We start from the raw sequence: 26,954 nt of genomic DNA on the forward strand, positions 1-26,954 counted from the left end.
CCATTTGTTGGGAGTTGACGAGGGAATGAATCATTCACAGAAGTGGATGGAGCTTAGTGGTGCTGAGCCACAGCATGTTGCCCTAGCCTTTGATGCAGACTGGTTGGACTTGTTTCTGGATGACTGAGGAACCGGTTTGACGAGCTTCTTATGCCAGCAAATTCTGGTATCATTCCATGTTACACAGAATGTGAAAACCTGCCCAGCGAGTTGAATGAAAGGCATATTAGGATATCCTTTGCACATTTTATATATCCGAGATATATCTTCACACACATTCACACCAGCAGGAGTTGTCCCAGGATGGTCCAGGATCCATCCCACCTAGAGTACCTAACCTAAGAGAGGTCACCACCACTACAGCTGACAAACTAAACAGGTAGGTGTATTAATGATGGCTTTGTTTCTTTTTTGCTCTAATATTATAATTTTGGATTTCTGTAGTTTTTTTACTGTGGGCGAATGTAAACTAGTCTAGAGAACCATTATAAGAAGACTACTAGATAACATTCTGCATAAACATAAAGGTGAGCCTTAATAATCTTTATATTAATCTCATAATATCTTTTAATTTAATAACAACAAAATATAAATTGTACAAAAAGATAAGTGAATTAGGACCACTGCACACTTAAAAAAAATAATCTTATTTTGTTCATATGACGACTGAGAAACAATGCAGCCTAACTAGCTAATGGTGAGCACAGTCAATAAGACAGGTCCACAGCTGGGTAACTTATTAACCCCAAGACTTTCCTATTATGCCTGAGATGAACTACATAGAAAGGAATGAAGACAAGTTTTATCATGCTTGTGTGTCCTGAAACATTCTTTTGTATAGGAAAATTGGAATTTGCATATCATGTTTACTATGTAGAAAAATACAGATTTCCTAGTGACAGCTTTCTTACCCTTCATAAGCTGCCATGTGACAATAAAATCAGGAAAAACAGAGATCCTATAGAAGATGCCAGTATAATGCATATTAATCAGTAATGCTAATTGGTTGCACTGAAATATTATATCAAATATTATATTAAAGTAGAAATAATAAAATAACATATTTTGTCATGCTTTTTTTTAATTGTTAAAAAAAGTCAAAATGAATAAGAATTTTACAAAACAATTATCACTGCAGTATATAAAATATTACACCAGTAATCTTATTGCAGATTTACATTTGTAGCATTCAAAATACTATAATAGTAAGTAATGTACAATAGACTGGGGATATGATACAAAAGACAAATAAGCTATTAATCGCTATTTTTTTTTTCATACTGTCTTTGTTTTTTTTCAGTGTTTAAAGTAAAATAACAAGTAATTGATGGCATAATTACTTATAAAAAATGTGATAATCTTTCTTTAACTTATACATAGCCCATTGTTACACGTGGAGTGCATCGAATAAAATGTATAGAAATTATTAATTCTTAATGCATTCAGTCACATATCATTCTGTAATCAGACTGTATCTTCTATTCACCATTGTATACACATAGGCTCTTTATACATTTTTCATAATTTAAGAAATGGTTAGAGAATTGATCCAGCTAATTTACCGTATGAGCGAGTGTGCTCAGATAAGGAGTTATGCGAGCATGTTCGTGTCCTAGTAGAGCATGAGAGCATCTTCGGCGTGCTTGAATACTGTGTTCCAGTCCTTGCGGCTGCATGTCTCACAGCTGTTCAATAGCCGCAACACGTGCAGGGATTGCCTAACAAGCAAGCAGGCCCTCCATGTGTTGCGGCTGTTGAACCGCCATGAAACATGCAGCTCGGCGACTCGAACATAGTATTCAAGCACGTTGAAGACACTCAGTTGGCACCCGACCATGCTCGGAAAATGCCTTATCCCAGCACGCTCGCTCACCACTATTAAAAACGTGGTATTAATCAAAGTAACCAACAGCAGTGCATGCATTGTTGGACCTCGGATCCAGAGCAGCCCATGAATCGTGATATGTGGTATGACTTGAGTGGCGCCAATTGAGTAGGCATGGAATTGGCGGTCGGTCATGAGACTGCCGCAATAGCCTGAATGAAATGTGACCGCATCATACAGCGTGCGTGTACAGGTGGAAGACTGGCATAAAGGCAGATATAGCAGGAACAAAAGAGAAAAATTAGGAGAATGGATAGGTCCACAGGGGAACGTAGGCAAATAGCCAGGGGTGTAACTACAACAGGTGCAGGGGTTGCAATCGCACCCGGGCCCTGGAGCCAAGGGGGCCCTAAAAGTCCCTTTGGCCTATAGAAAAAGACTATTGCTATTAAAAAATTTAAATATTTGGGGGCCCCGTTGGAGCTTTTGCATCGGGGCCTATGAGTTTCAAGTTACTATACCGTATAAATAAATGAAAAATCACAAATATACGGTACATATCATAACATCAGCCTAGGAATTGTATTATGTTAGATTAAGCAAATAAACAAGAAAATAAAGATATATTCTAAAGAAAAATTCATATACATTAGAACACTGGTGTGAAGGAACACGAGAGAGTAAATAACAAATCAATACACATGGTAAATTCAGGTTTGTGTGTATATAAAAGTACATAATAAATATGTACATATCAATGCAATATAGTGATATATGATCAATAGATAGACATATTGAAATCATAATGTAATTATAATTATGACATAATTTGCTCTAATGACCCATAGTATCTACTATTAAGAGAGACAAATATACCGTAATTGGAGAAAAGTGTGAAAGGGAAGTGTGTGACGTGCATGCAGCAAAACAAAGCTTAGCCGAAGAGCCACATATATATATATATATATATATATATATATATATATATATATATATATATATATATATATATATATATATATGTCTAAATAAATAAAATGATACAATAAAGATAAAGTTATATAAAAAATAAAATGATACAAAAAGGGGTTATGATAGTTGCCCCTACTTGTTGTGAAAGAATAAATGTATGGAGTTTAAATAAACAAAAAAAAATATATGACAATTACTTTTTAAAAGCTTTAACATTGTACAAACATATGAAATAATGTTACATTTAATAGATATATTTTACGTTGATAAGAAGTACATCCACTGGATTTCAGGGCATGCTGCGAATCTTCAAATTTGCAGAAATACCCATTATATTTTAGAATGCCAAGGGTTGTCCCAACGGATTTCAATAAAAACAAATCCAAGGCAAACCTGCATACAACACACAATTCTGCTATGTTTGAACATACAGATGTTGCCAGTCATTCATAAACTCCTGGACAGTTCACAAATGTAGAATTTTTTTCTCGGTTCCTGAAAAAGAAATGTTGGGTGAGATTTTATTTTTATTAACGTGGAAAAATGTGTACAGGTCACAATAAATGCTACCAATGTGTCCATTTCAGTATTGTAAGCTATAGACATATATTACTTAGTTTGTAATTTATTATTGTTTTCCAATTCATCCAAATAAGAAAACCTTAGCTGTTCATCATATTTGAATAAATTGTCTAGAAAACCTTAAGCTAGTAACCCTGGATAATACCCAATGTTACACCTACAAAGATCCTTAAGGCCCCCATACTCATTAGACTATCACGATCCTGCTGATAGAGGAGGGTTTGTCCTACAATATAATGTGTGATTCCGAAACGCGTTGATATTAAACCAGCAGTTCTTCATCTCATCATGGCTTGTCATTTATCAGCAGCGCAGAATACTGACATCAGCCTTGGCACATTTGTATATATTTCCTTTGGAAGCTGCAGCGACTGTGTCTCACACAACCCCGTAAGGTAAGAACCCTACCCTTTTTTTTCTATTTATTACTTGGATTGACCCTATTGCGTTTTTGCATTTTTTATCTACCCCAACAAATGATGTCGAGAGAAAGAAGGATCTGGCATGTCCAATGTTGCAGATCCTTTTGTTCTGTAAGAGCTGATGCCAGAAAAGCTGACTCCAAAGATGTGTGGCAGCGGTTTTCTCATAGAGAACACATGAGCACATGGCAGGGCGAGTGCTCTTTTCTAAGGGAGTGTCAGCGGAGATAGCTGATTGCTGAACAATTGACCAAATCATTGTTCAACCGACAGCTATCTAAAGCATATGGGGGTTATAGACTTATCCCTTTAAATTAATTGCTGCTTTAGGCAATAATATTTCCGAGTTAGAAACACAATACGAATAACAATTGCTGATTATAAGTTGACCTATTTGAGGATCCAGGTGTATCAGATTTAGCCTTGTTATACTCAGCTTGTAGTCTCTGATCCAGTGTGATTTATGTAAGATTTTAATTAATGTCCGTAATAGTTAAAAATATAGTTACTACGTCTGATGTAGTGCATTTTGTGCAGACCTGCTGTGACCATGTATAGGAGCGGTGCAAATGGTAAAAGTTGACATTTAAACTTTCCTATTTGCCTATTCAGGGCACAGAATTACTGTTATATTTAACCTGTGGTCTCGGATTCAAAATGATTTAAGTAAGATTTTAATGACTAATGCAGTAAGCTCTTTCCATAAATATGCATTTACAAGGTCTGTCGTAGTAACCGTATTTGTTTTCACCAGCTGTGACCGTATGTAGGAGAGGTGCAAATTGCATATGTTAACTATTAACCTAAATTACCCGAAGCTGCAGCTGTCACATACACAGCTCATCATAATATAAAGCATTTCACCAAAATGAGGATGAAGTGTGTATTTGGTCAGAACAATATAAGGCGCATGTAAAATCTTCTATGTTGGGGGACACTGGATCAAGCTATACATTTTTCCCACAGTACTGTTCTTGAGGCATTGTGGAATGGGGAGCATGGGAGCTGATTTTCTATAGGTGTTTAGCTTTTACACAGTGCCAACTAGACTAGATGATCTTAAAATGCATCAGATTTATCGAAGTGGTACCTGTCACCTGTAGAAACATGATTTACCTGCATATATGGTGGTTTATCGTTTATATCATGCATGTCTGGCCTACCGGGCATTGGCTTCAGGGAGAAAAGGAAGTTATATTCTCCCAGCAGCCACTTGCTTCCAGTTGTAGGGGCGGTGCAGGGACCTGTTATAGCCACTACACAGTGAGCACGCTGCAATCACTCACTGTCTTTGTCACATTGATTGACAGTCTCCCCTGCGCACACACACTGCACTCACACACTGCAGAGCAGGTTGTCAGTGTGATGGGAAAAGATTACAGCCTCGTCCACTGTGTAGTGACTGGTGAACGTATCAGCCTGGGAAACCCCAGCGGCTGTGCTGGTGTCTAAAAGACGCCGTGTGCAAGCACATAGCCTAGATGGTAACACCCAAGAGGAAAACAGAAAGACCATATAATGCAGAGTTTTTAGAAAAGATGCCATGCTTCTATCTTGATATTATTGGGAAAATTCTTAAAGTTGAATTGACTCGCGCTTGCTAAAGGAGCAATCAAGAGATGTTAAGGTTCCAGTCCAGCAGTTGTTATTGCACCCCTAGTTAACCATCGGTATTGTGTGTATAGTGTGAGCATTAATATACTTATTATTTTCTGCCGTTTCCAGCGCTGCTCCAGTCCACTTCTGCATCAAGTAACCACAGACAAATAAATCCAAGATGGAGGGTATATTGGTCAAAGACACCACCATGCTCCAAAACAAAATGGAGTGGAGCACGTGGAGGAGAAATAGGTACCAATAACATGTACCAGGACACTCCAAGCGATTAATTATAACAGGAGAAAAAACGGAGTAAATGTCCAACAATCACTTAAATGATATATTTATTAAATCAATAAGTCACAAAGAATTAGTCCAAACAATTTACATACACAAGTAGTTTTACAAATTCATTCAGCTAAAGAGAGCCGGGTAGCACAGACCAAAACTGGTGTGGAACCAGCTAGACGCCTGCTGTATAACGTAAAGTGCATAGTGCAACCATGTATAGGTACATTTCCCTGGGATATGCTACTAGAGTAGTATATGCGCTCACATGAGCCCTGTACACAGGCTCAGAGATAACGTATGCATCGTAAATAGCCACCAGGTTCTTACCCCAATGCAGGCGTCAGATAAGGGTCCACACCGTCGCCCCAACGCGCGTTTTGCGTTGGCTTCTTCGGGGGGCGGGTTTGACCAGCGTCTAGCTGGTTCCACACCAGTTTTGGTCTGTGCTACCCGGCTCTCTTTAGCTGAATGAATTTGTAAAACTACTTGTGTATGTAAATTGTTTGGACTAATTCTTTGTGACTTATTGATTTAATAAATATATCATTTAAGTGATTGTTGGACATTTACTCCGTTTTTTCTCCTGTTATAATCAAGTAACCACAGCTCTGACTTGTCAACCCAAATATTGGACGGTTTGTTCCTTTCCTAATATAAGCCATTTTCTGAGTCTCATAGACCTTCATTGAGAAAGTGACTTCTGGACTAAAAGGAAGAAGCCGTGTGAGTTGAAAAATCACATTTGTTGTCTGATGATGCAGAATAGGACTGAAGAAGTGCTGGAAAAAACAGAAGACAGCTATGGGTGTTATAATGCACACACTGGACAGACATTACCAAACGCTAACTGTGCAATTAAAAAAAAAAAAGCTTGATTGGTCCTTTAAACGAATTGTCCAACCTCTAAAGAAAATCTATAAGAGGACATAGAGGTCTTAAAAGTATAAAATGAGTCCTGTTCACCTGCTGTCATACCTATGGATCCGCTCTGGTAGGCTGTCAGGGATTGGAAACGAGGATGTCTACGGTTTCATGACTGCCGAGTCCTGTAACTGGCTGCAGCGGTCCGATGACTGAAGCAGTGCATCATCACAACAATGTCTAACAAGTGAATGTATCCTGTCTGGGAAACTTCCCACCAGCTCTTCTTTGCTTAATATGATTTGTTTCTCAAGATATGTAGAAAATTGGGATTAGGGATTTACAACAAAGACCATGGATATTTTTCTTATCTAAATTAACATTCTTATATATTGTGGTCATCTGGAAATATGGTGCAGCTTCTATGGACGACTGTCTCTGCTTTTCCCACACTTTTACCGTCTAGGTGTGTTCTGCTCTTTACCTGTATTCAAGATGTTGTTCCAGTTTGTCCAGAAATTTAAAAAAAATGCAGAATGTCAGAAATGAATTATCGCAGCTCTCTGCAGCTGACATATAACATTACTAAGAACTATATGTACATTCAGCTATTTATATAAGCCATTGTACAGACAAGAATGAAGAAGTATGTGTGGTTTCAGGAGCTCAATAGCTTTCTAAGAGTTTGTCCTGACTGTCACTTTTGACAATGCCTCACAGTAAGTCCAGTTTACATTTCTATACTGAAAACCTGGAACTTAATATTTTAAAAATGAAAGGGTTTAAGTATTCCAAAAATGTATGTTTTCACAAATGAGAACACTATCATGCAATTATATCTGCTTATCTTGAAATTCAGCCATAAGATCGCACATTCGCATATTGCCATTAGTCCATCTATACCAGGGGTGCACAATCATTTTGGTCCGAGGGCCTCATTGTCAGATCAATCCCACCCCAAGGGCTGCAATATTACTATAAAATGATGTGCTACCAATATCTAATAGGTGCTGGTTCCATGTTTAGAGCTCTCAGCTAACAGGAAGGTAGAGGTACCTTTCTCATGGGTTTGTGGTCCTGAAAGGAGACCATGCATTTAGCTCACTCCATTGTTATATATGCCAGATGCTGAATCAGGCGAGTGTTTCCCTTCTCCCAAAGACCACAATGAATAAAATAGCACTCGGCATGGCCACTTCTTCACCTCATTTACTGTGCTACAGGAGTCAGGACTGGATGGCTGTCCCACAAATGACACCAGTCACAAATACCTGTGCCTATGGTTCTACGCAACACTGGTCTTCTCCATGTCATGGAAAATACATATGACCAGACACTATCATATATATGAGCAGATCGTTAACGGCAGTGCAGAAGAGCATCATGGGCCGCATAAGGCCCCAGGTCACGTTGTGCACAATGGGCAGCACGGTGGCTCAGTGGTTAGCACTGCAGCCTTGCAGCACTGGGGTCCTGATTTCAAATCCCACCAAGGACAACATCTGCAAGCAGTCTGTATCTTCTCCCCATGTTTGCGGGTTTCCAACCGCACTCCTAAGATACACTGATAAGAAATCTAGATTGTGAGCCCCACTGGGGACAGAGATGATGATGTCTGTAAAGCGCTGCGGAATATGATGACGCTATATAAGCAAAACATAATAAATAATTAACTGAAGTTGGCCTTGGAATGTTTTGGTCTATTCCACCAAATTTATTTTTCTAATACCAAATGTTTGCTTACCTGGATTATTTTTTTAATTACCATAAGAAAACACGATAAAACGAGGACATAAGATTAGAATGGCTCTGGTCTGAGGTTATTTTGCTTATGCACTACCACATTTATTTCCCTAGGATTGAATTACCTTAAATTTGCATCTTGACAGGTTTAAGGATCTTATGAAAAAAAGATTTATTTTTTTTTTAGCAATTGCATGTCTGCTCTAATAAGAGTAAAATAATGGCATGGAAATCAGCCGTCAGTCCATTGTCTCCCTGAAATAGAAATATTCTATAATATGTAAAATTCCTGGTATGTATCAAGAGTCTTCAAAGTATAGTCCTCTTGTATCAAGATCTCCCCATTGCATGACATATGGGATGGAACTTTACTTGTGGAGATGTGACTCAATATATAGTGTGATTCTGCGCAGGGCATTCTCCACCTAACGCTGTGCTTCATTAGTATAGACAGTGATGCTGCGGTAAGCTCCTAAAGACATTGCAGCACTATCAGTCAACTAGCGGAGGGCGGCATTAGAGAATGGAGCAGCAGGGCTCAGGCAAAGGAAGCTGTCTCAACCTAATGCACTTCAACCTCATTAGCATCACTACAAAATGTTTTTTTTTTCTCAAGAGGCAAACTACAACACGGAGATATAAAGGTGTGGATTATCTTGTAATATCAGCAGCTACATGCACATGTATCTATCTATATAATCGTCTAAGGGTCACTTCCGTCTGTTTGTCTGTCACGGAAATCCCGTGTCGCTGATTGGTTGCAGCAGGCCGGGACCAATCAGCGACGGGCACAGTCCGGCCGCGAATTCGCCCTTCCCTACTCCCCTCCAGTCAGTGCCCCCATTGTGGTTTAGCAGTCCGTTAACGCTGCTATTAACCCTGTGTGACCAACTTTTTACTATTGATGCTGCATATGCAGCATCAATAGTAAAAAGATCTAATGTTAAAAAAAAAAAAAAAAAAAAAAATTATTTTATTCTCACCTTCCGGCGCCTTTCCTGCTCCTCGCGACCCTCCGGTCCCAAGAATGCATTGCGGCAATGACCGGAGATGACGTAGTGGTCTCGCCAGACCGCTACATCATCACGTGTTATTGCCGCAATGCATTCTTGGGACCGGAGCGTCGCGAGGAGCATCACTAAATGCCTTGGTTGGATCTGGGGGCCGCCGGAAGGTGAGTATATAATTATTTTTTATTTTAATTCCTTTTTTAACAGGGATATGGTGCCCACATTGCTATATACTACGTGGGCTGTTAGATACTACGTGGTCTGTGTTATATACTGCATGGGCTGTTATATACTACGTCTCTGTGCTATATACTACGTGGGCTGTGCTATATACTACGTGGCTGGGCAATATACTACGTGGCTGGGCAATATATTACGTGGGCTGTTATATACTACGTGGGCTGTGTTATATACTACGTGGCTGTGCTATATACTACATGGCTGTTATATACTACGTGGCTGTGCTATATACTATGTGGGCTGTGCTATATACTACCTGGCCTGTGCTATATACTATGTGGCCTGTTATATACTACGTCTCTGTGCTATATACTAAGTGGCTGTGCAATATACTACGTGGCTGGGCAATATACTACGTGGGCTGTGTTATATACTACTTGGGCTGCTATATACTGCGTGAGCTGTGCTATATACTACTATACATATTCTAGAATACCCGATGCGTTAGAATCGGGCCACCATCTAGTTAAATATAGATGGAGAATTACTGACAGATTCCATTCAAGCCAGTCCTAATCCAACAGGTCTATGGTTGGACAAAGCTTTTATTGTTTTGTATGTTTTAACATTTAAATGGAACCTTAAATATACTTAAAAAAATGGCGTCTGAGCGAGGAGCGCCTGCCCATTCAGGAACCACCACGCCAGAGAGGTGTGTGAAGGGGGCTGGCTGATGGATCATTTCAAAATATAGCCCAGCCTCCTTCTCTGTCACAGCCAATGTATGGATATATACAGGGCTTAGCTACTGGAGATGGAACACAGCAAGAGAGAGAGGGGGACACGGTGTACAGGGACAGTACACTGTATACAGAGAGGGGGACATGGTATACAAAGCAGGGGATACGGTGTACAGGGACAGTATATAGAGACAGGACACGGTGTATAGAGAGGGGGCTATGGTATACAGGGACAGTATATAGAGACAGAACACGGTGTATAGAGAGGGGGCTATGGTATACAGGGACAGTATATAGAGACAAAACATGGTATACAGAGAGGGGGACACGGTGTACAGGGACAGTATATAGAGACAGAACACGGTGTATAGAGAGGGGGCTATGGTATACAGGGACAGTATATAGAGACAAAACATGGTATACAGAGAGGGGGACACGGTGTACAGGGACAGCACACAAAAATATTACATAGAGACAGTATACAGGCGCAGTATATGGAGACTGAACTCAGTATACAGAAATAGTATATAGAGACAGTATACAGGCGCAGTATATGGAGACAGAACACTGCAGACAGACGCGGTATACAGACAGGACACACGCTCCGCTACAGCGCACTGAGTCGCCGACCCAGACAGAACTGAGCGCACTCAGCGCAGCGCTGGGCATCACAGACCCGGCCCGCAGCAGGTCACGTGCACGCCGCCGTAGCTGAGGGCGACGGGAGCGCGCACGTCACGCAATGCAGCTTCCTGCGCTTTGTATTTCCCGCCGCACATCAGCTGTGGATGAGGAGCGGTGCCTTGCAGCGTGTGAGGTACGGGGGCAGCGTGCTGCCCTTTGCAGTGAGGGTGCAGCGCTCTGTCAGGGGTGAGCTCTACAGTATTTTTCCGAAACTGTTCCCTGTGCGGACAGTGTATTCTTATGAGGAAACATAGTTTGTAAACGGTGACCGTGCACCACCAGGGACAGTGAGGGCAGAGTCCTGTCACTGCCTGAGGCCACGAATCATGAATTATTACATAGTTACACATGTATGCTGTACTGTATCTCTGTGTGTAACAGGACACAGGATTAGTGACTGATGTCACATGACCATTTCTCCATCTGAGCATGTGCGGCTCCCTGCTATTAGCACATGCGCAGTGATTGCTTTTTGCTCCGCTCTGTAATATACCATGAACACAATGTAGTAAAGCCACAGACACCAAGCTCCGCACACTCCGCTCAGCTCCCAATCTGGCCAGGATGCGCCATCTGGTCAATGCTGGCCCAAGACTGTCCTGGAGTGTAACACCATTAAGGCTATTTTTATAAATGTTGCGACTCCTATCATCCCCTGACACGAACAGGTTTGGGAAATGGAGCTTTAGCTTATGCCACAAATCCATCCAAAAATCCTGTGCCATTAGTATTGTGCCCATCAGAATGGCGGCTATCGGTGGAAATAACAAATCGCATTGTAGTCAGTGGGGCCCCAGAGACCGCTGGTGTCTGTGTCGCTGACGGTAATGCTGTTCTGTTCCTTTGATGGAAGTGAATAATAGAATTCAGACACACATCCGTACATGCCGCACGTCTGAAACTGGCTGCCGCAGTAACCCTCCATACACATAATGGGGACACCCACCATAAATGTTACAAAGTTGCATTGGGTGAAAAAGTCACAAATCCATCAAGTTCAATCTATTATCTTCCTACATCAGTGCATGTAATGCACAGGTTCACACTACATCCAGCTGCACAAATCCCACAGATTTTTGGGGCCACTATACATATTGAAGGAGCCCCTGTGATCCTGTGGGACATACAGCACAGACCAAAAGTTTGGACACACCTTCTCATTTAAAGATTTTTCTGTGTTTTCATGCCTATGAAAATTTTACATTCACACTGAAGGCATCAAAACTATGAATTAACACATGTGGAATTATATACTTAACAAAAAAGTGTGAAACAACTGAAATTATGTCTTATATTCTAGGTTCTTCAAAGTAGCCACCTTTTGCTTTGATGACTCCTTTGCACACTCTTGGCATTCTCTTGATGAGCTTCAAGAGGTAGTCACCGGGAATGGTTTTCACTTCACATGTGTGCCCTGTCATGTTTAATAAGTGGGATTTCTTGCCTTATAAATGGGGATGTGCCCATCAGTTGTGTTGTGCAGAAGTCTGGTGGATACACAGCTGATAGTCCTATTGACTAGACTATTAGAATTTGTGTTATGGCAAGAAAAAAGCAGCTAAGTAAAGAAAAACGAGTGGCCATCATTACTTTAAGAAATGAAGGTCAGTCAGTCTGAAAAATTGGGCAAACTTTGAAAGTGTCCCCAAGTGCACTGGCAAAAGCCATCAAGCGCTACAAAGAAACTGGCTCACATCAGGACCGCCCCAGGAAAGGAAGACCAAGAGTCACCTCTGCTTCTGAGGATAAGTTTATCCAAGTCACCAGCCTCAGAAATCGCAGGTTAACAGCAGCTCAGATTAGAGACCAGGTCAATGCCACACAGAGTTCTAGCAGCAAACACATCTCTACAACAACTGTTAAGAGGAGACTTTGTGTAGCAGGCCTTCATGGTAAAATAGCTGCTAGGAAACCACTGCTAAGGACAGGCAACAAGCAGAAGAGATTTGTTTGGGCTAAAGAACAAAAGGAATGGACATTAGACCAGTGGAAATCTGTGCTTTGGTCGGATGAGTCTAAATTTGAGATCTTTGGTTCCAACCACCATGTCTTTGTGCGACGCAGAAAAGGTGAACGGATGCACTCTACATGCCTGGTTCCCACTGTGAAGCATGGAGGAGGAGGTATGATGGTGTGGGGATGCTTTGCTGGTGACACTGTTGGGGATTTATACAAAACTAGCTGAAGAGCCCGGCGTTGCCTGGGCATAGTAAATATCTGTGGTTAGTTATAGCACCTCACTTCTCTTATTTTCCCATCAAGCCTCTCATTTTCCCCCTCTCATCTCTCATTTTCTCCCTTACACCTCTCATTTTCCCCCTCACTCCTCTTATTTTCCCCCTCACTCCTCTCATTACCCCCTAACACTTGTCATTTCGACCTCACATCTGTCATTTTCCGATCACTCCACTATTTTCCCTCACTCCTCTCATTTTGCACTCACACCTTTTCAATTTCACCTCACACCCCTCATTTTCACCTCACATCTCTCATTTTCCCCTCAGTATATACATCTTTGTCATCTCCCTTATATATAGTATACACCTGTATGTCATCTCCTGTATATAGTATATACCTGTATGTCAACTCCCCTGTAAATAGTATATACCTGCTGTATGTCATCTCCTCCTGTATATTGTATATACCTATGTGTCATCTCCTCCTGTATATAGTATATACCTGTATGTCATCTCCCCTGTATATAGTATATACCTGTATGTAATCTCCTCCTGTATATAATATATAGCTGTATGTCATCTCCTCCTGTATATAGTATATACCTGTGTGTCTTCTCCTTCTGTATATAATATAAACCTGTAAGTCATCTCCCCTGTATATAGTATATACCTGTATGTCATCTCGCCTGTATATAGTATATACCTGTATGTCATCTCCCCTGTATATAGTATATACCTGTATGTCATCTCCTGTATATAGTATATACCTGTATGTCATCTCCTCCTGTATATAATATATAGCTGTATGTCATCTCCTCCTGTATATAGTATATACCTGTGTGTCTTCTCCTTCTGTATATAATATAAACCTGTAAGTCATCTCCCCTGTATATAGTATATACCTGTATGTCATCTCCTCCTGTATATAATATATAGCTGCATGTCATCTCCTCCTGTATATACTGTAGTATATACGTGTATGTCATCTCCCCTGTATATAGTATATACCTGTATGTCATCTCCTGTATATAATATATAGCTGTATATCATCTCCCCTGTATTTAGTATATACCTGTATGACATCTCCTTCTGGCTGTCAATTTGCCTCCAACACTTTTCCTTTCACTTTTTCCCCATTATGTAGATAGAGGAAAAATTATTTGGTGAATTGGAACGCGCGGGGTTAAAATTTCGCCTCACAACATAGCCTATGACGCTCTCGGGGTCCAGATGTGTGACTGTGCAAAATTTTGTGGCTGGCTGTCAATTTGCCTCCAACACTTTTCCTTTCACTTTTTCCCCATTATGTAGATAGGGGCAAAATTGTTTGGTGAATTGGAACGCGTGGGGTTAAAATTTCGCCTCACAACATAGCCTATGACGCTCTCGGGGTCCAGACGTGTGACTGTGCAAAATTTTGTGGCTGGCTGTCAATTTGCCTCCAACACTTTTCCTTTCACTTTTTCCCCATTATGTAGATAGAGGCAAAATTGTTTGGTGAATTGGAACGCGTGGGGTTAAAATTTCACCTCACAACATAGCCTATGACGCTCTCGGGGTCCAGACGTGTGACTGTGCAAAATTTTGTGGCTGGCTGTCAATTTGCCTCCAACACTTTTCCTTTCACTTTTTCCCCATTATGTAGATAGGGGCAAAATTGTTTGGTGAATTGGAACGCGCGGGGTTAAAATTTCGCCTCACAACATAGCCTATGACGCTCTCGGGGTCCAGACGTGTGACTGTGCAAAATTTTGTGGCTGTAGCTGTGACGGTGCAGATGCCAATCCCGGACATACACACACACACATACACACATTCAGCTTTATATATTAGATTGAAGGCATACTGAACCAGCATGGCTACCATCTTGCAGCGGCATGCTATTCCATCCGGTTTGCGTTTAGTTGGACCATCATTTGTTTTTCAACAGGACAATGACCTCAAACACACCTCCAGGATGTGTAAGGGCTATTTGACCAAGAAGGAGAGTGATGGGGTGCTACGCCAGATGACCTGGCCTCCACAGTCACCAGACCTGAACCCAATCGAGATGGTTTGGGATGAGCTGGACCGCAGAGTGAAGGCAAAAGTGCCAACAAGTGCTAAGCATCTCTGGGAACTCTTTCAAGATTGTTGGAAGACCATTCCCAGTGACTACCTCTTGAAGCTCATCAAGAGAATGCCAAGAGTGTGCAAAGCAGTCATCAAAGAAAAAAGGTGGCTACTTTGAAGAACCTAGAATAATAGACATATTTTCAGTTGTTTCACACTTTTTTGTTATGTATATAATTCCACATGTGTTAATTCATAGATTTGATGCCTTCAGTGTGAATGTACCATTTTCATAGTCATGAAAATACAGAAAAATCTTTAAATGCGAAGTTGTGTCCATACTTTTGGTCTGTACTATATCTTTGGCTATATTTATAAGAAGCGCCAATATTCCACTTTTTTTTTAATTAAGCTACAGCTAAGTTTATCACTTGAGTGCAGGCGAATTTACAATATAAAGATCATGGAAAAGCTGAGAGAAGAGATGGTCTCCATTGCACTCTATGGGGGAATCGTCTTCTCCCGTTTTGCCTTGCACCGTGTACATCCAGCGCCTCTGTTCTCCGTATGTGGGAATTCTAGCAGTAGAGACCTCACCTGGCAGATGGATTTTGTTGTCATATAATTGGAGTACGATTTTGTATTAATTGTGACTTCAAAAATATTTTTTTTACCCTAAATAGAGTATCAATGAGTCTCCTGTATTTGCACCAGAGAGCAGCGCTATGTGATTGGAACCTGTAAGAGTGAGCTATCCACGTCGTCTGTCCTAAGATGAATATTTCGGGAAGCAGCTGTGGAAGTCCGAGCTCCACGGAGAGTGTGGCTCCTGGAGATTTATTTAAGGAACTGTGGACAAAGCTGAAGGAGTGTCATGACAAAGAGTTACAAGGTAACAAAACAGTATGCCGCTAATCACACTACACTGATGGAAACTTGTGTTCAGCGTTTAAACCTATTTAATTTGTATTGAATTGGTGATACGTACTTCAAAAAGTAATTTGGAGAGGTGGCTTCGCTATGGACATTGAAAAATTAAACTCTCATGAAAATTTTACAAATACACATGTAAAAAAAAAAACTACTAAAAACACATGAAATTCACGACACTTTTGCAACATATAAAACGTTAGCTAAAAATTGTCCACTGGACCTCAAAGATGCAGCGACATTGTGTCAAACACCTTGTGACCATTTAAAACTCTAAAGATCCATTAACCGTACCCTGAGCGAGCATTCCTAGGAATACTGTGGCAGTGCAACAGGCTGATAATCTACCGAAGAACGAGAAAAACGCTTATTTGTTGGGTGAAATAATCTTCTGAGCTGCACAAAAGAGCATCGTTCTGTGTAAATCAGGATCAACAATGTCGAGAACAAAGGTGACTGATGTGCACTGTACAATCTATTAAATCGTTCATGCTCCATAACGTACTATTACTTCATGCAGTGTATCAAGGACTTTGGAGTGGGCTCAGTAGCTAAGTCCGCTTGACACGGTAGATGTCGACTATATTATATAGCTGGCATCAGCCTCTAATATTAGTGTTCAGCAGGCTCACTGATAGCTGCGGTTAACCTCTTAAATGCCACTGGCAATCAGTGCCGGCAGCATTTAAGAGCTGCGATCCAGACCGGACATTAGTTCAATTGCCTATTGCGTCCCCCTTTGAGGCGATCACATGGAGCAAATAGGTTGCTGTGACAGCTGGAGGCCAGCTGAGGATCAGTGCGCATCTGAACAGGCTTCTTTATTAGGTTTAAAATTAACCCCTTCCCGACCTTTGACGCAGCGTATGCGTCATGAAAACCTGTGCCAATCCGACCTGTGACTCAGCATCTGCGTCATGGTCGGATCGCGCTCCTGCAGGCCGGGTGAAAGGGTTAACTGTAATTTCACCCGACCTGCAGGGGCAGAGGGAGTGGTACTTGAGCCCGGGGGGGTGGCTTCGCCCCCCCGTGGCTATGGTCGCTCTGATTGGCTGTTGAAAGTGACGTTTCACTTTCAATCAGAGCGATAGTAATATTTCACCAATGAAAATTGATGAAATATTACAATCCAGCCATGGCCGATGCTGCATTAGCATCATGGCTGGAGATCGCGATCTGCCCCCTCCACCGCCACCGATCTCCTCCCCTCCGTCCTGTCATTGCTGTCCTCCGCTCCCCTCCGTCCTCCTGTCCGCTCCCCCCACAGTCCGCTAAGCCCCCCCCCCCCCCCCCCCATACTTACCGACCTCCGGTGTCCCTCCCGTTGTCCGTCCGTCTGCTCTATGGGCGCCGCCATCTTCCAAAATAACGGGCGCATGCGCAGTACGCCCGCCGAATCTGCCGGCCGGCAGATTCGTTACAGGTACATTTTACAAAATAAAAAAAATAATAAATAACCCCCCTTTTATCACCCCCATAGGTAGGGACAATAATAAAATAAATAAATATTTATATTTTTTCCCCACTAGGGTTAGGGCTAGGGTTAGCGTTAGGGCTAGAATTAGGGTTAGAATTAGGGTTAGGGTTAGAATTAGGCTATGTGCACACGGTGCGGATTTGGCTGTGGATTCGTAGCAGTTTTCCATCAGGTTTACAGTACCATGTAAACCTATGGAAAACCAAATCCGCTGTGCCCATGGTGCGGAAAATACCGTGCGGAAACGCTGTGCTGTATTTTCCGCAGCATGTCAATTCTTTGTGCAGATTCCTCAGCATTTTACACCTGTTCCTCAATAGGAATCCGCAGGTGAAATCTGCACATAAAAAACACTGGAAATCCGCGGTAAATCCGCAGGTAAAACGCAGTGCCTTTTACCTGCGGATTTTTCAAAAATGGTGCGGAAAAATCTCACACGAATCCGCAACGTGGGCACATAGCCTTAGGGTTAGGGTTGGAATTAGAGTTAGGGTTGGAATTAGGGCTAGGGTTGGAAATAGGGTTAAGATTAGGCTGTGGTTAGGGTTATGGTTAGGGGTGTGTTGGGGTTAGGGTTGGGATTAGGGTTAGGGGTGTGTTGGGGTTAGGGTTGTGGTTAGGGGTGTGTTGGGGTTAGGGTTGTGATTAGGGTTATGGCTAGAGTTGGGATTAGGGTTAGGGGTGTGTTGGGGTTAGTGTTGGAGTTAGAATTGAGGGGTTTCCACTGTTTAGGCACATCAGGGGTCTCCAAACGCAACATGGCGCCACCATTGATTCCAGCCAATCTTGCGTTCAAAAAGTCAAATGGTGCTCCCTCCCTTCCGAGCCCTGACGTGCGCCCCAAACAGTGGTTTACCCCCACATATGGGGTACCAGCATACTCAGGACAAACTGGGCAACAATTATTGGGGTCCAATTTCTCCTGTTACCCTTGCGAAAATAAAAAATTACTTGCTAAAACATAATTTTTGAGGAAAGAAAAATGATTTTTTATTTTCACGGCTCTGCGTTGCAAACTTCTGTGAAGCACTTGGGGGTTAAAAGTGCTCACCACATATCTAGATAAGTTCCTTGGGGGGTCTAGTTTCCAAAATGGGGTCACTTGTGGGGGGTTTCTACTGTTTAGGCACATCAGGGGCTCTGCAAACGCAACGTGACGCCCGCAGACCATTCCATCAAAGTCTGCATTTCAAAAGTCACTACTTCCCTTCCGAGCCCCGACGTGTGTCCAAACAGTGGTTCCCCCCCACATATGGGGTATCAGCGTACTCAGGACAAACTGGACAATAACTTTTGGGGTCCAATTTCTCCTGTTACTCTTGTGAAAATAAAAAATTGCAGGCTAAAAAATAATTTTTGAGGAAAGAAAAATGATTTTTTATTTTCACTGCTCTGTGTTATAAACTTCTGTGAAGCACTTGGGGGTTTATAGTGGTCACCGCACATCTAGATTAGTTCCATGGGAGGTCTAGTTTCCAAAATGGGGTCACATGTGGGGGAGCTCCAATGTTTAGGCACACAGGGGCTCTCCAAACGCGACATGGTGTCCGCTAACGATTGGAGCTAATTTTTCATTCAAAAGTCAAATGGCGCTCCTTCCCTTCCGAGCCTTGCCGTGTGCACAAACAGTGGTTTGTGACCACATATGAGGTCTCGGTGTACTCAGGAGAAATTGCCCAACACATTTTAGGATCTATTTTATCCTGTTGCCCATGTGAAAATGAAAAAATTGAGGCTAAAATAAATTTTTTGTGAAAAAAAAGTACTTTTTCATTTTTACGGTTCAATTTGTGAAGCACCTTGGGGTTCAAAGTGCTCACTATGCATCTAGGTAAGCTCCTTGGGGGGTCTAGTTTCCAAAATGGTGTCACTTGTGGGGGAGCTCCAATGTTTAGGCACACAGGGGCTCTCCAAACGCGACATGGTGTCCACTAAAGATTGGAGCCAATTTTTCATTAAAAAAGTCAAATGGCGCTCCTTCCCTTCCGAGCCCTGTCGTGCGCCCAGACAGTGGTTCCCCCCAACATATGAGGTATCGGCGTACTCGGGACAAATTGTACAATAGTCAATAATGTAAAAAGGTTGTCGCGCTGAGAGGCATTTACAGATCAGTGTGTGGTCCTGTGCAGGGAAGATCCACTTGCGTGGTGGTTTTCTCCCCCACTGTCCAATGGTGTTAGCAATGGGAGCGTCCTCCCCAAGGTTGCAAGGGGATTGCAACCTTGGGGAGGACGCTCCCATTGCTAACACCATTGGACAGTGGGGGAGAAAACCACCACGCAAGTGGATCTTCCCTGCACAGGACCACACACTGATCTGTAAGTGCCTCAGCGCGGGTAACGTTTTTACATTATTGACTTTGTTTTTTTGGCAGTTACACACACCATACTAGCTGGTTTGCCTGCTGCTGTACCGTTAGGCACACGTGTTCAGCGTCATTGTGATCTATTTATTTACTATTTGCAAATTGTACAATAACTTTTGGGGTGCAGTTTATCTTTTTACCCTTGGGAAAATAAAAAAAATTGTTGCTAAAACATTATTTTTGTGACTAAAAAGTTAAAAGTTCATTTTTTCCTTCCATGTTGCTTCTGCTGCTGTGAAGCACCTGAAGGGTTAATAAACTTCTTGAATGTGGTTTTGAGTACCTTGAGGGGTGCAGTTTTTAGAATGGTGTCACTTTTGGGTATTTTCAGCCATACAGATGCCTCCAACTGACTTCAAATGTGAGGTGGTCCCTAAAAATATGGTTTTGTAAATTTCGTTGTAAAAATGAGAAATCGCTGGTCAAATTTTAACCCTTATAACTTCCTAGCAAAAAAAAATTTTGTTTCCAAAATTGTGCTGATGTAAAGTAGACATGTGGGTAATGTTATTTATTAACTATTTTGTGTCACATAACTCTCTCGTTTAACAGAATAAAAATTCAAAATTTGAAAAATGCGAAATTTGAAAAATTTTAGCCAAATTTCCATTTTTTTCACAAATAAACGCAAAAATTATCGACCTAAATTTACCACTAACATGAAGCCCAATATGTCACGAAAAAACAATCTCAGAACCATTAGGATCCGTTGAAGCGTTCCCGAGTTATTACCTCATAAAGGGACACTGGTCAGAATTGCAAAAAACGGCCAGGTCATTAACGTCAAAATAGGCTGGGTCATGAAGGGGTTAAAAACTGTCTAGAAATATTCACCTGTTGACAAATATTGTCCCCAATGACAGTATTGCACACAGGACTGCAAATGCCAATAATATATCACTCGCATATAAATAATGCTTAGAGTAAAAAAAAAATATATAGGTCTTTAAGAAACAAAATTTCAGTGTTGGCACCCAGTCTGCAATCTTATAAGCCCTCGGTCCTACAGTAACTTATATCAAAATGTCACTGGCTAAACTCCACCTGCTGTAATGCCTATCAACCCTAACCATCCACATGTGAAACCACCAAAATGATGAGAATGCAAAGGTAACACTCATGAAATCAAGAAGATGAAAAGGTATGGAAAATGACCCAACAAGTGGGCACAAAATGGCAGTAGGTAAAGGCACTTGTATAGCGGTGAGGAGAGGAAGCCAAGTATATTCAAATAGCCATAGATCTCATGGATGGAATAATAATTAAGACCTGGGGCTTGTAATCAAGGCAAGCAGGGCTAGCAGTAACTTACCCACAACCCTGTGGTAATGGTGCCACTGCTAAGTTGCATAATAGAGATGCTTATAGGAAAAGACCAGTCCACTGGTGCATTATCAAGAGGCCAAGTGGAAGCCCGACGCGTGTCGCCACTAGGGTGGCTTCTTCAGGGGCAAGGGTTACACAGCAATCATTGAGTTCTATGTAGTGGACAGAAGCATTTGCACTGCTGATGCTTTTGTAGAACTTGGCTATCACATAATTGCTGGGTGTCTGCCATCATAGCAGTGCTGCTGACTCTTAGCAGACCCAGATCAGTTCTGCTTGTGACCGGTCACTCAAGTGGGCTCTTTTCCCTTGTAACGGAGGCAGATATGGATATATGACTTGCAATGAAATAGAATCTACTATGTAATTGTCACTTCCGTTTTTCTGTCTGTCCTTCTGTCTGTCTGTCACGGATATTCATTGGTCGCGGACTCTGCATGTCATGGAAATCCAAGTCGCTGATTGGTCGCGGCAAAAAGGCCACGACCAATCAGCGACGGGCACAGTCTGACGGCAAGATGGCCGCTCCTTACTCCCCGCAGTCAGTGCCCGCTCCATACTCCCCTCCAGTCAGCGCTCACACAGGGTTAATGGCACCGGTAACGGGCCGTGGTAACGCTGCTATTAACCCTGTGTGACCAACTTTTTACTATTAAAAATAATAAAAAAAAATAAAAAATCGTTATATACTCACCGTCCGTCGGCCCCTCGGATCCAGAACCGGCCTTTCTCTGTCCCCCATGACGGCACCACGGAGAGAGGGGATCCGCCCACCAAGGACAGGAAACCTACAGATAAAAAGGCGGTACCTCTCTCCCGCATCAGTTTGGTTTCCTGTCCTTGACGGGACCTGCAGCAGATCTTACCTCAGATCGTCGTTGGATTCCGGGGCCAGTCAGACCGGTTCAGGCAGCGGGGGTTCCCTGCCTCGGCTAGGCTGGGCCACCCGATGCGCCACCGCTGGGATCAGTAGGTCTCGAGGGTGAGCGGGGGGCTGCAGCAGCAGCGCTGCGGCTCCTAGAGGAATCCTCAGGGGATTCCACATGGCACACCCGCGAAAGCCACGGTGAGGGGTCCCTCCATAAGGTGGTACACGGCGCGACAATGCGCGCGTGAACAGCGCTCCAGGAAGCATCAGCGGCATGGTGCCGCACTTCCGGGTTGGTATCGCGCATGCGCGGGTGCCGCAATGCCTGCTGGTTGGAGCAGGGCATTCTGGGCGGCGCAGAGCTTGCTGGGACGGCGCGGTGCATGCTGGGATTCGCGCATGCGCAAATCCAGCGGCGAGGAGCGCGCGAAACCGGCGCACTAACTATTTAAATGAGTACTATCTTCCTGGCTAGTTGCTCTATTGGAGTACAGCCAGCGTTCCTCAGCCATGAGTGACCCTGAATTCCAGGACTCACCAGCGCAGCAAACGCAGGCACCGCAGCAGCAGCAGCAGCAGCAAAAACGCCGGCAGCAGGGGCAAGTTACCTCTCAGGTCCAACGGCGTACAACTGGAGCACGGTCTGGATCTCAGCACAGCAAAAATTCTAGTGCTGCATCCGGATCGAAGGAGCATCATACTGTCGATACGGACCATCCACAACCGGTACTGAGGGTACACAGGTGGTGAGTGATCTCCGTGAATGCTCCGGCTAATAGAGCCTACCTTTCTTTTGTTGTTTTAGGGAAGGAAGAGCGCAGGGAAGTCCAAACATAGGATTTGCGCCCTTTGTAAAGAAGATTTACCTGCCTCCTGGGAAAAAAGATTATGTAAATCTTGTATAGAAGAGACTCTATGTGAAGGGCTTCCAGGGTTCGCCACAGAGCTAAAAACATTAATTAAAACTCAGGTGGAAGATACCTTTAAGTCTCTCCAGGGGGGAAAAAAAACGTAAAAAAATTAAACATAGCATCCCTATATCTGACTCTAGTCCCTCAGATAGTGGGGAGATTAGTTCAGATTCCTCCGATTCTTCTTCATCGTCCTCTTCATCATCCTCTTCTCAGAAAGGTCGTAGTTGTTTCCCATTAGAAGAAACAGACTCCCTAATTAAAGCAGTCAGAAGTACCATGGGCCTCGCTGATTCCCACACCAAAAAATCTGTCCAAGACATAATGTTCGGTGGACTGGAGCAGAAAAAAAGAAGGGTGTTTCCCCTTAATGACAAAATACAAGCCTTAATAAATAAAGAGTGGAAAAAACCTTTAAGAAAGGCCCTACTTACACCCAAAAGGAAATACCCTTTTGAAGACCCTGCATGCTCCTGTTGGGAAAAAGCACCTAAATTAGACGTGGCAATCGCTAAAGCGTCAAAAAAGTTTGCCCTACCTTTTGAAGACATGGGGGTCTTAAAGGATCCCATGGATAAGAAAGCAGATGCTTTCCTAAAAACTTCCTGGGAAGCAGCAGGGGGGGGCCTAAAACCAGCGGTGGCTGCGGCTTGCACGTCCCGCTCCCTTATGGTGTGGCTTGACCAGCTGGAAACCCAGCTCAAAGACAAAACATCCAGAGACAGTATACTGAATACCCTACCAGTAATGAAAGGGGCAGCCGCTTTTTTGGCCGATGCGTCGGCAGACTCAATCAGGCTTTCGGCCAGGTCAGCGGTGTTCTCCAATGCAGCCAGAAGAGCCCTCTGGCTCAAATGTTGGCCCGGAGACCTCCAAACAAAGGCTAAACTTTGTAATATTCCTTGTGAGGGAGAATTTCTTTTCGGCTCTACTCTGGATGACATTTTGGAGAAAGCAGGGGACAAAAAGAAGTCCTTTCCCGTCCTACAATATCCATCTTATAAACGTCCTTTTCGGAGTAAAAAATTCTTCCGTAGAAAGCCACCTAGACCGCAGGACAGATGGGAAGACAAAAAGAACAAGAGCAAAGGGTTTATCTTCAACAAAAGCCCCACCGATCCCAAAAAACCATCACAATGAACTTTTGCCCCAGGTGGGAGGAAGGTTGTCCCTCTTTCTCTCAGCCTGGGAAAAGATAACCAGCAGTGCCTGGATTCTGGATTTGGTACAGTCGGGACTAAAATTCAAATTTCTTACGTTCCCTCAGCCGTCCTTCCTGATAACATCCCAGAGAGCTTCTCCACAGGAGCGGATAGCTCTGGAACAGGAACTCACAACACTACTAGGCAAAGGGGTTCTTCTGGAAGTCCCCCTCCGAGAAAGAGGGAGAGGGTTCTACTCCCCGATTTTTCTCAGGAAAAAGCCAGACGGCTCTTTCAGGACGATTATCAATTTAAAAAATTTAAACAAACACCTGATTGTGGAACCCTTCAAAATGGAGACAATAAAGACAGCAGTCAAAATGTTGTTTCCGTATTGTTTCATGGTAGTGCTCGACTTAAAGGACGCATACTACCACGTCCCCATTCACAAAGACTTCCAAAAATTCCTCAGGGTGGCAATCGAAATAGGAGGGATGGTAAAGCATTACCAGTTTACAGCCCTACCATTCGGTCTCGCAATAGCCCCAAGGGTATTTACCAAATTGATAGCGGAAGTCATGGCAGACCTGAGGAAACAAAACACCCTAATCGTCCCATACCTGGACGATTTGCTGATAATAGGCAATTCTCCCCAACATTGCAAAAATCAGCTACAGTTAGTTATGGACTCTTTGGGAAACTTGGGGTGGCTCCTGAATCTGAAGAAGTCCAAACTGATACCGAGTCAGATTCAGGAGTACCTGGGGATCACATTGGATTCCATCTCCCAGGAATGTCGCCTACCCCAAGAAAAGATCCAAAAGATGGTGGGGTTAGTGTCCAGGGCAAGAGATCTCCCCTCTATATCACTACGAGAGGCAATGTCTCTCCTCGGGTCCATGACCGCTTGCATCTCTGCCGTCCAATGGGCCCAGGCACATACAAGGCAGCTGCAATGGCAGACATTAGCGGAAGAAATTTTCCTGAAGGGAAATTTAGAAGGTCGGTTCACCTTCTCATTAAAAACAATTCTCTCGCTAGATTGGTGGACAAAAGACAGCAACTTAGCCCGCGGTCTACCATGGGTCATTCCAGTGTCAAAGGTGGTAACCACAGACGCAAGTCCCTTCGGGTGGGGGGCTCACCTACACGATCTAGTGGTTCAGGGGACATGGTCAGACGACATAAAAGAGGCATCCTCCAACATGAGGGAGTTACTGGCAGTAAAATTCGCCCTTACAAAATTCCAAAAACCCCTTCACTCACATCATGTAAGACTGTTTTCAGACAACAGAGTGGTAGTAGCCTATATAAACCATCAGGGGGGAACACACTCTCAACCACTGATGGAAGTCACACACTCAATCTTACAGATGGCCGAGGAAAATTTAGCATCTTTGACGGCACTTCACATAAAAGGGGTGGACAATGTCAAAGCAGACTACCTAAGTCGGGTCTGCCTAAAACAGGGGGAATGGGAACTGAACCAGTCCATATTCAATCGGATAACGGAGATGTGGGGGGTTCCGACAATAGATCTCTTCGCAAACAATCTAAATCGGAAGGTGACCCCCTTTTGTTCCATAAACCCAGCAGGGAACCCGGTGGCACTGGATGCTTTCATGATTCCTTGGAAGCACAAACTAGCATATGCATTTCCCCCTACCACACTGATACCAGCGGTTCTCAGGAAAATAAGGGAGGACAGCGCCCGGGTGATATTGATTGCCCCTTACTGGCCGAAGAGAACTTGGTTTTCCTGGGCCAGAAGGATGTCCATAACAGACCCTTGGATACTCCCAGACCTGCCCAATCTCCTGTTCCAGGGTCCAGTATCACACCCGCAGGTAGCGAGGTTACACATGACAGCCTGGAATTTGAGAGGGGGTTACTGATAGAGAAAGGGTTTTCCCAAGGTCTAGTGTCAACCCTCTTAAAAAGTAGGAAATTAACAACCACTAGACAGTACGGTAAAATCTGGAAGAAATTCCTCTCTTCCTCAGGGGCAAAAATCTCCGAAGGAATCCCTCTCAAATTAGTGTTAGAATTTCTGCAAAATGGGCTGGAAAAAGGCCTAGCCACTAACACTCTGAAGGTTCATATTGCTGCACTGGGGGCACTATTTAATTACAATCTAGCAAAGAATCGTTGGGTATCCAGATTCGTTAAAGCAGCAGAAAGATCTAGGCCTCTACCCTCACGTAGAGCCCCACAGTGGGACTTAAATCTAGTTCTCACGGCCCTCACCAAGGCACCCTTTGAGCCCTTAAAAGAACTCCCCTTAAAGATTCTATCCTTTAAGACTTCCCTTTTGGTAGCCCTCACTTCAGCCCGAAGAATTAGCGACATACAGGCCTTGTCAGCAGGGCCACCCTTCACGCTAATATTGGAGGACAGGGTAGTGCTAAAAACTGACCCAGCATACTTACCAAAAGTGGCCTCCCGGTTCCATAGGTCCCAAGAGATCTCTCTTCCCTCCTTCTGTCCTAACCCTAAAAACGAGGGGGAAAAATCACTACACACTTTGGATGTTAGAAGGTGTCTCATCCATTACCTGGAGGCTACTAGGGAGTGTAGAGAGGAAGGGTCTCTCTTTGTGTGTTTTCAGGGCCCTCGGAAAGGCAAGAAGGCCTCCAAGGGTACGTTGGCAAGATGGATCAAAGATGCCATCAACCTTGCCTATACCTCAAGTGGGATGCCAGCTCCAGGGGAAGTTAAAGCTCATTCAACTAGGGCGATGGCGGCTTCCTGGGCAGAAAGAGCCGGAGCAACAATAGACCAGATATGTAGAGCTGCT

General features: G+C 43.2%; 1 protein-coding gene across 5 annotated transcripts in view; it reads left to right on the plus strand.

Annotated features, from left to right (window-relative positions):
• Positions 1-241: 241 nt before the first annotated feature.
• RBBP8 (RB binding protein 8, endonuclease) overlaps positions 242-26,954 on the plus strand; it is a 176,028-nt gene continuing 149,315 nt past the window's right edge. The window contains exons 1-3 of one of the 5 annotated variants that reach the window (XM_077270346.1): positions 254-379; positions 3,687-3,774; positions 15,822-16,030. In XM_077270346.1, the coding sequence (XP_077126461.1) occupies positions 15,913-16,030 (118 nt within the window). In that variant the 5' untranslated portion in view covers positions 254-379; positions 3,687-3,774; positions 15,822-15,912. Of the gene's footprint in view, positions 380-3,686; positions 3,775-10,892; positions 11,096-15,821; positions 16,031-26,954 lie in introns of those variants that run through there. The other 4 variants (XM_077270345.1, XM_077270349.1, XM_077270347.1 and 1 more) reach the window with 4 other exon arrangements.

The sequence above is a fragment of the Ranitomeya variabilis genome, chromosome 6 (genome assembly GCF_051348905.1).
Source record: "Ranitomeya variabilis isolate aRanVar5 chromosome 6, aRanVar5.hap1, whole genome shotgun sequence".
Taxonomy (NCBI): domain Eukaryota; kingdom Metazoa; phylum Chordata; class Amphibia; order Anura; family Dendrobatidae; genus Ranitomeya; species Ranitomeya variabilis.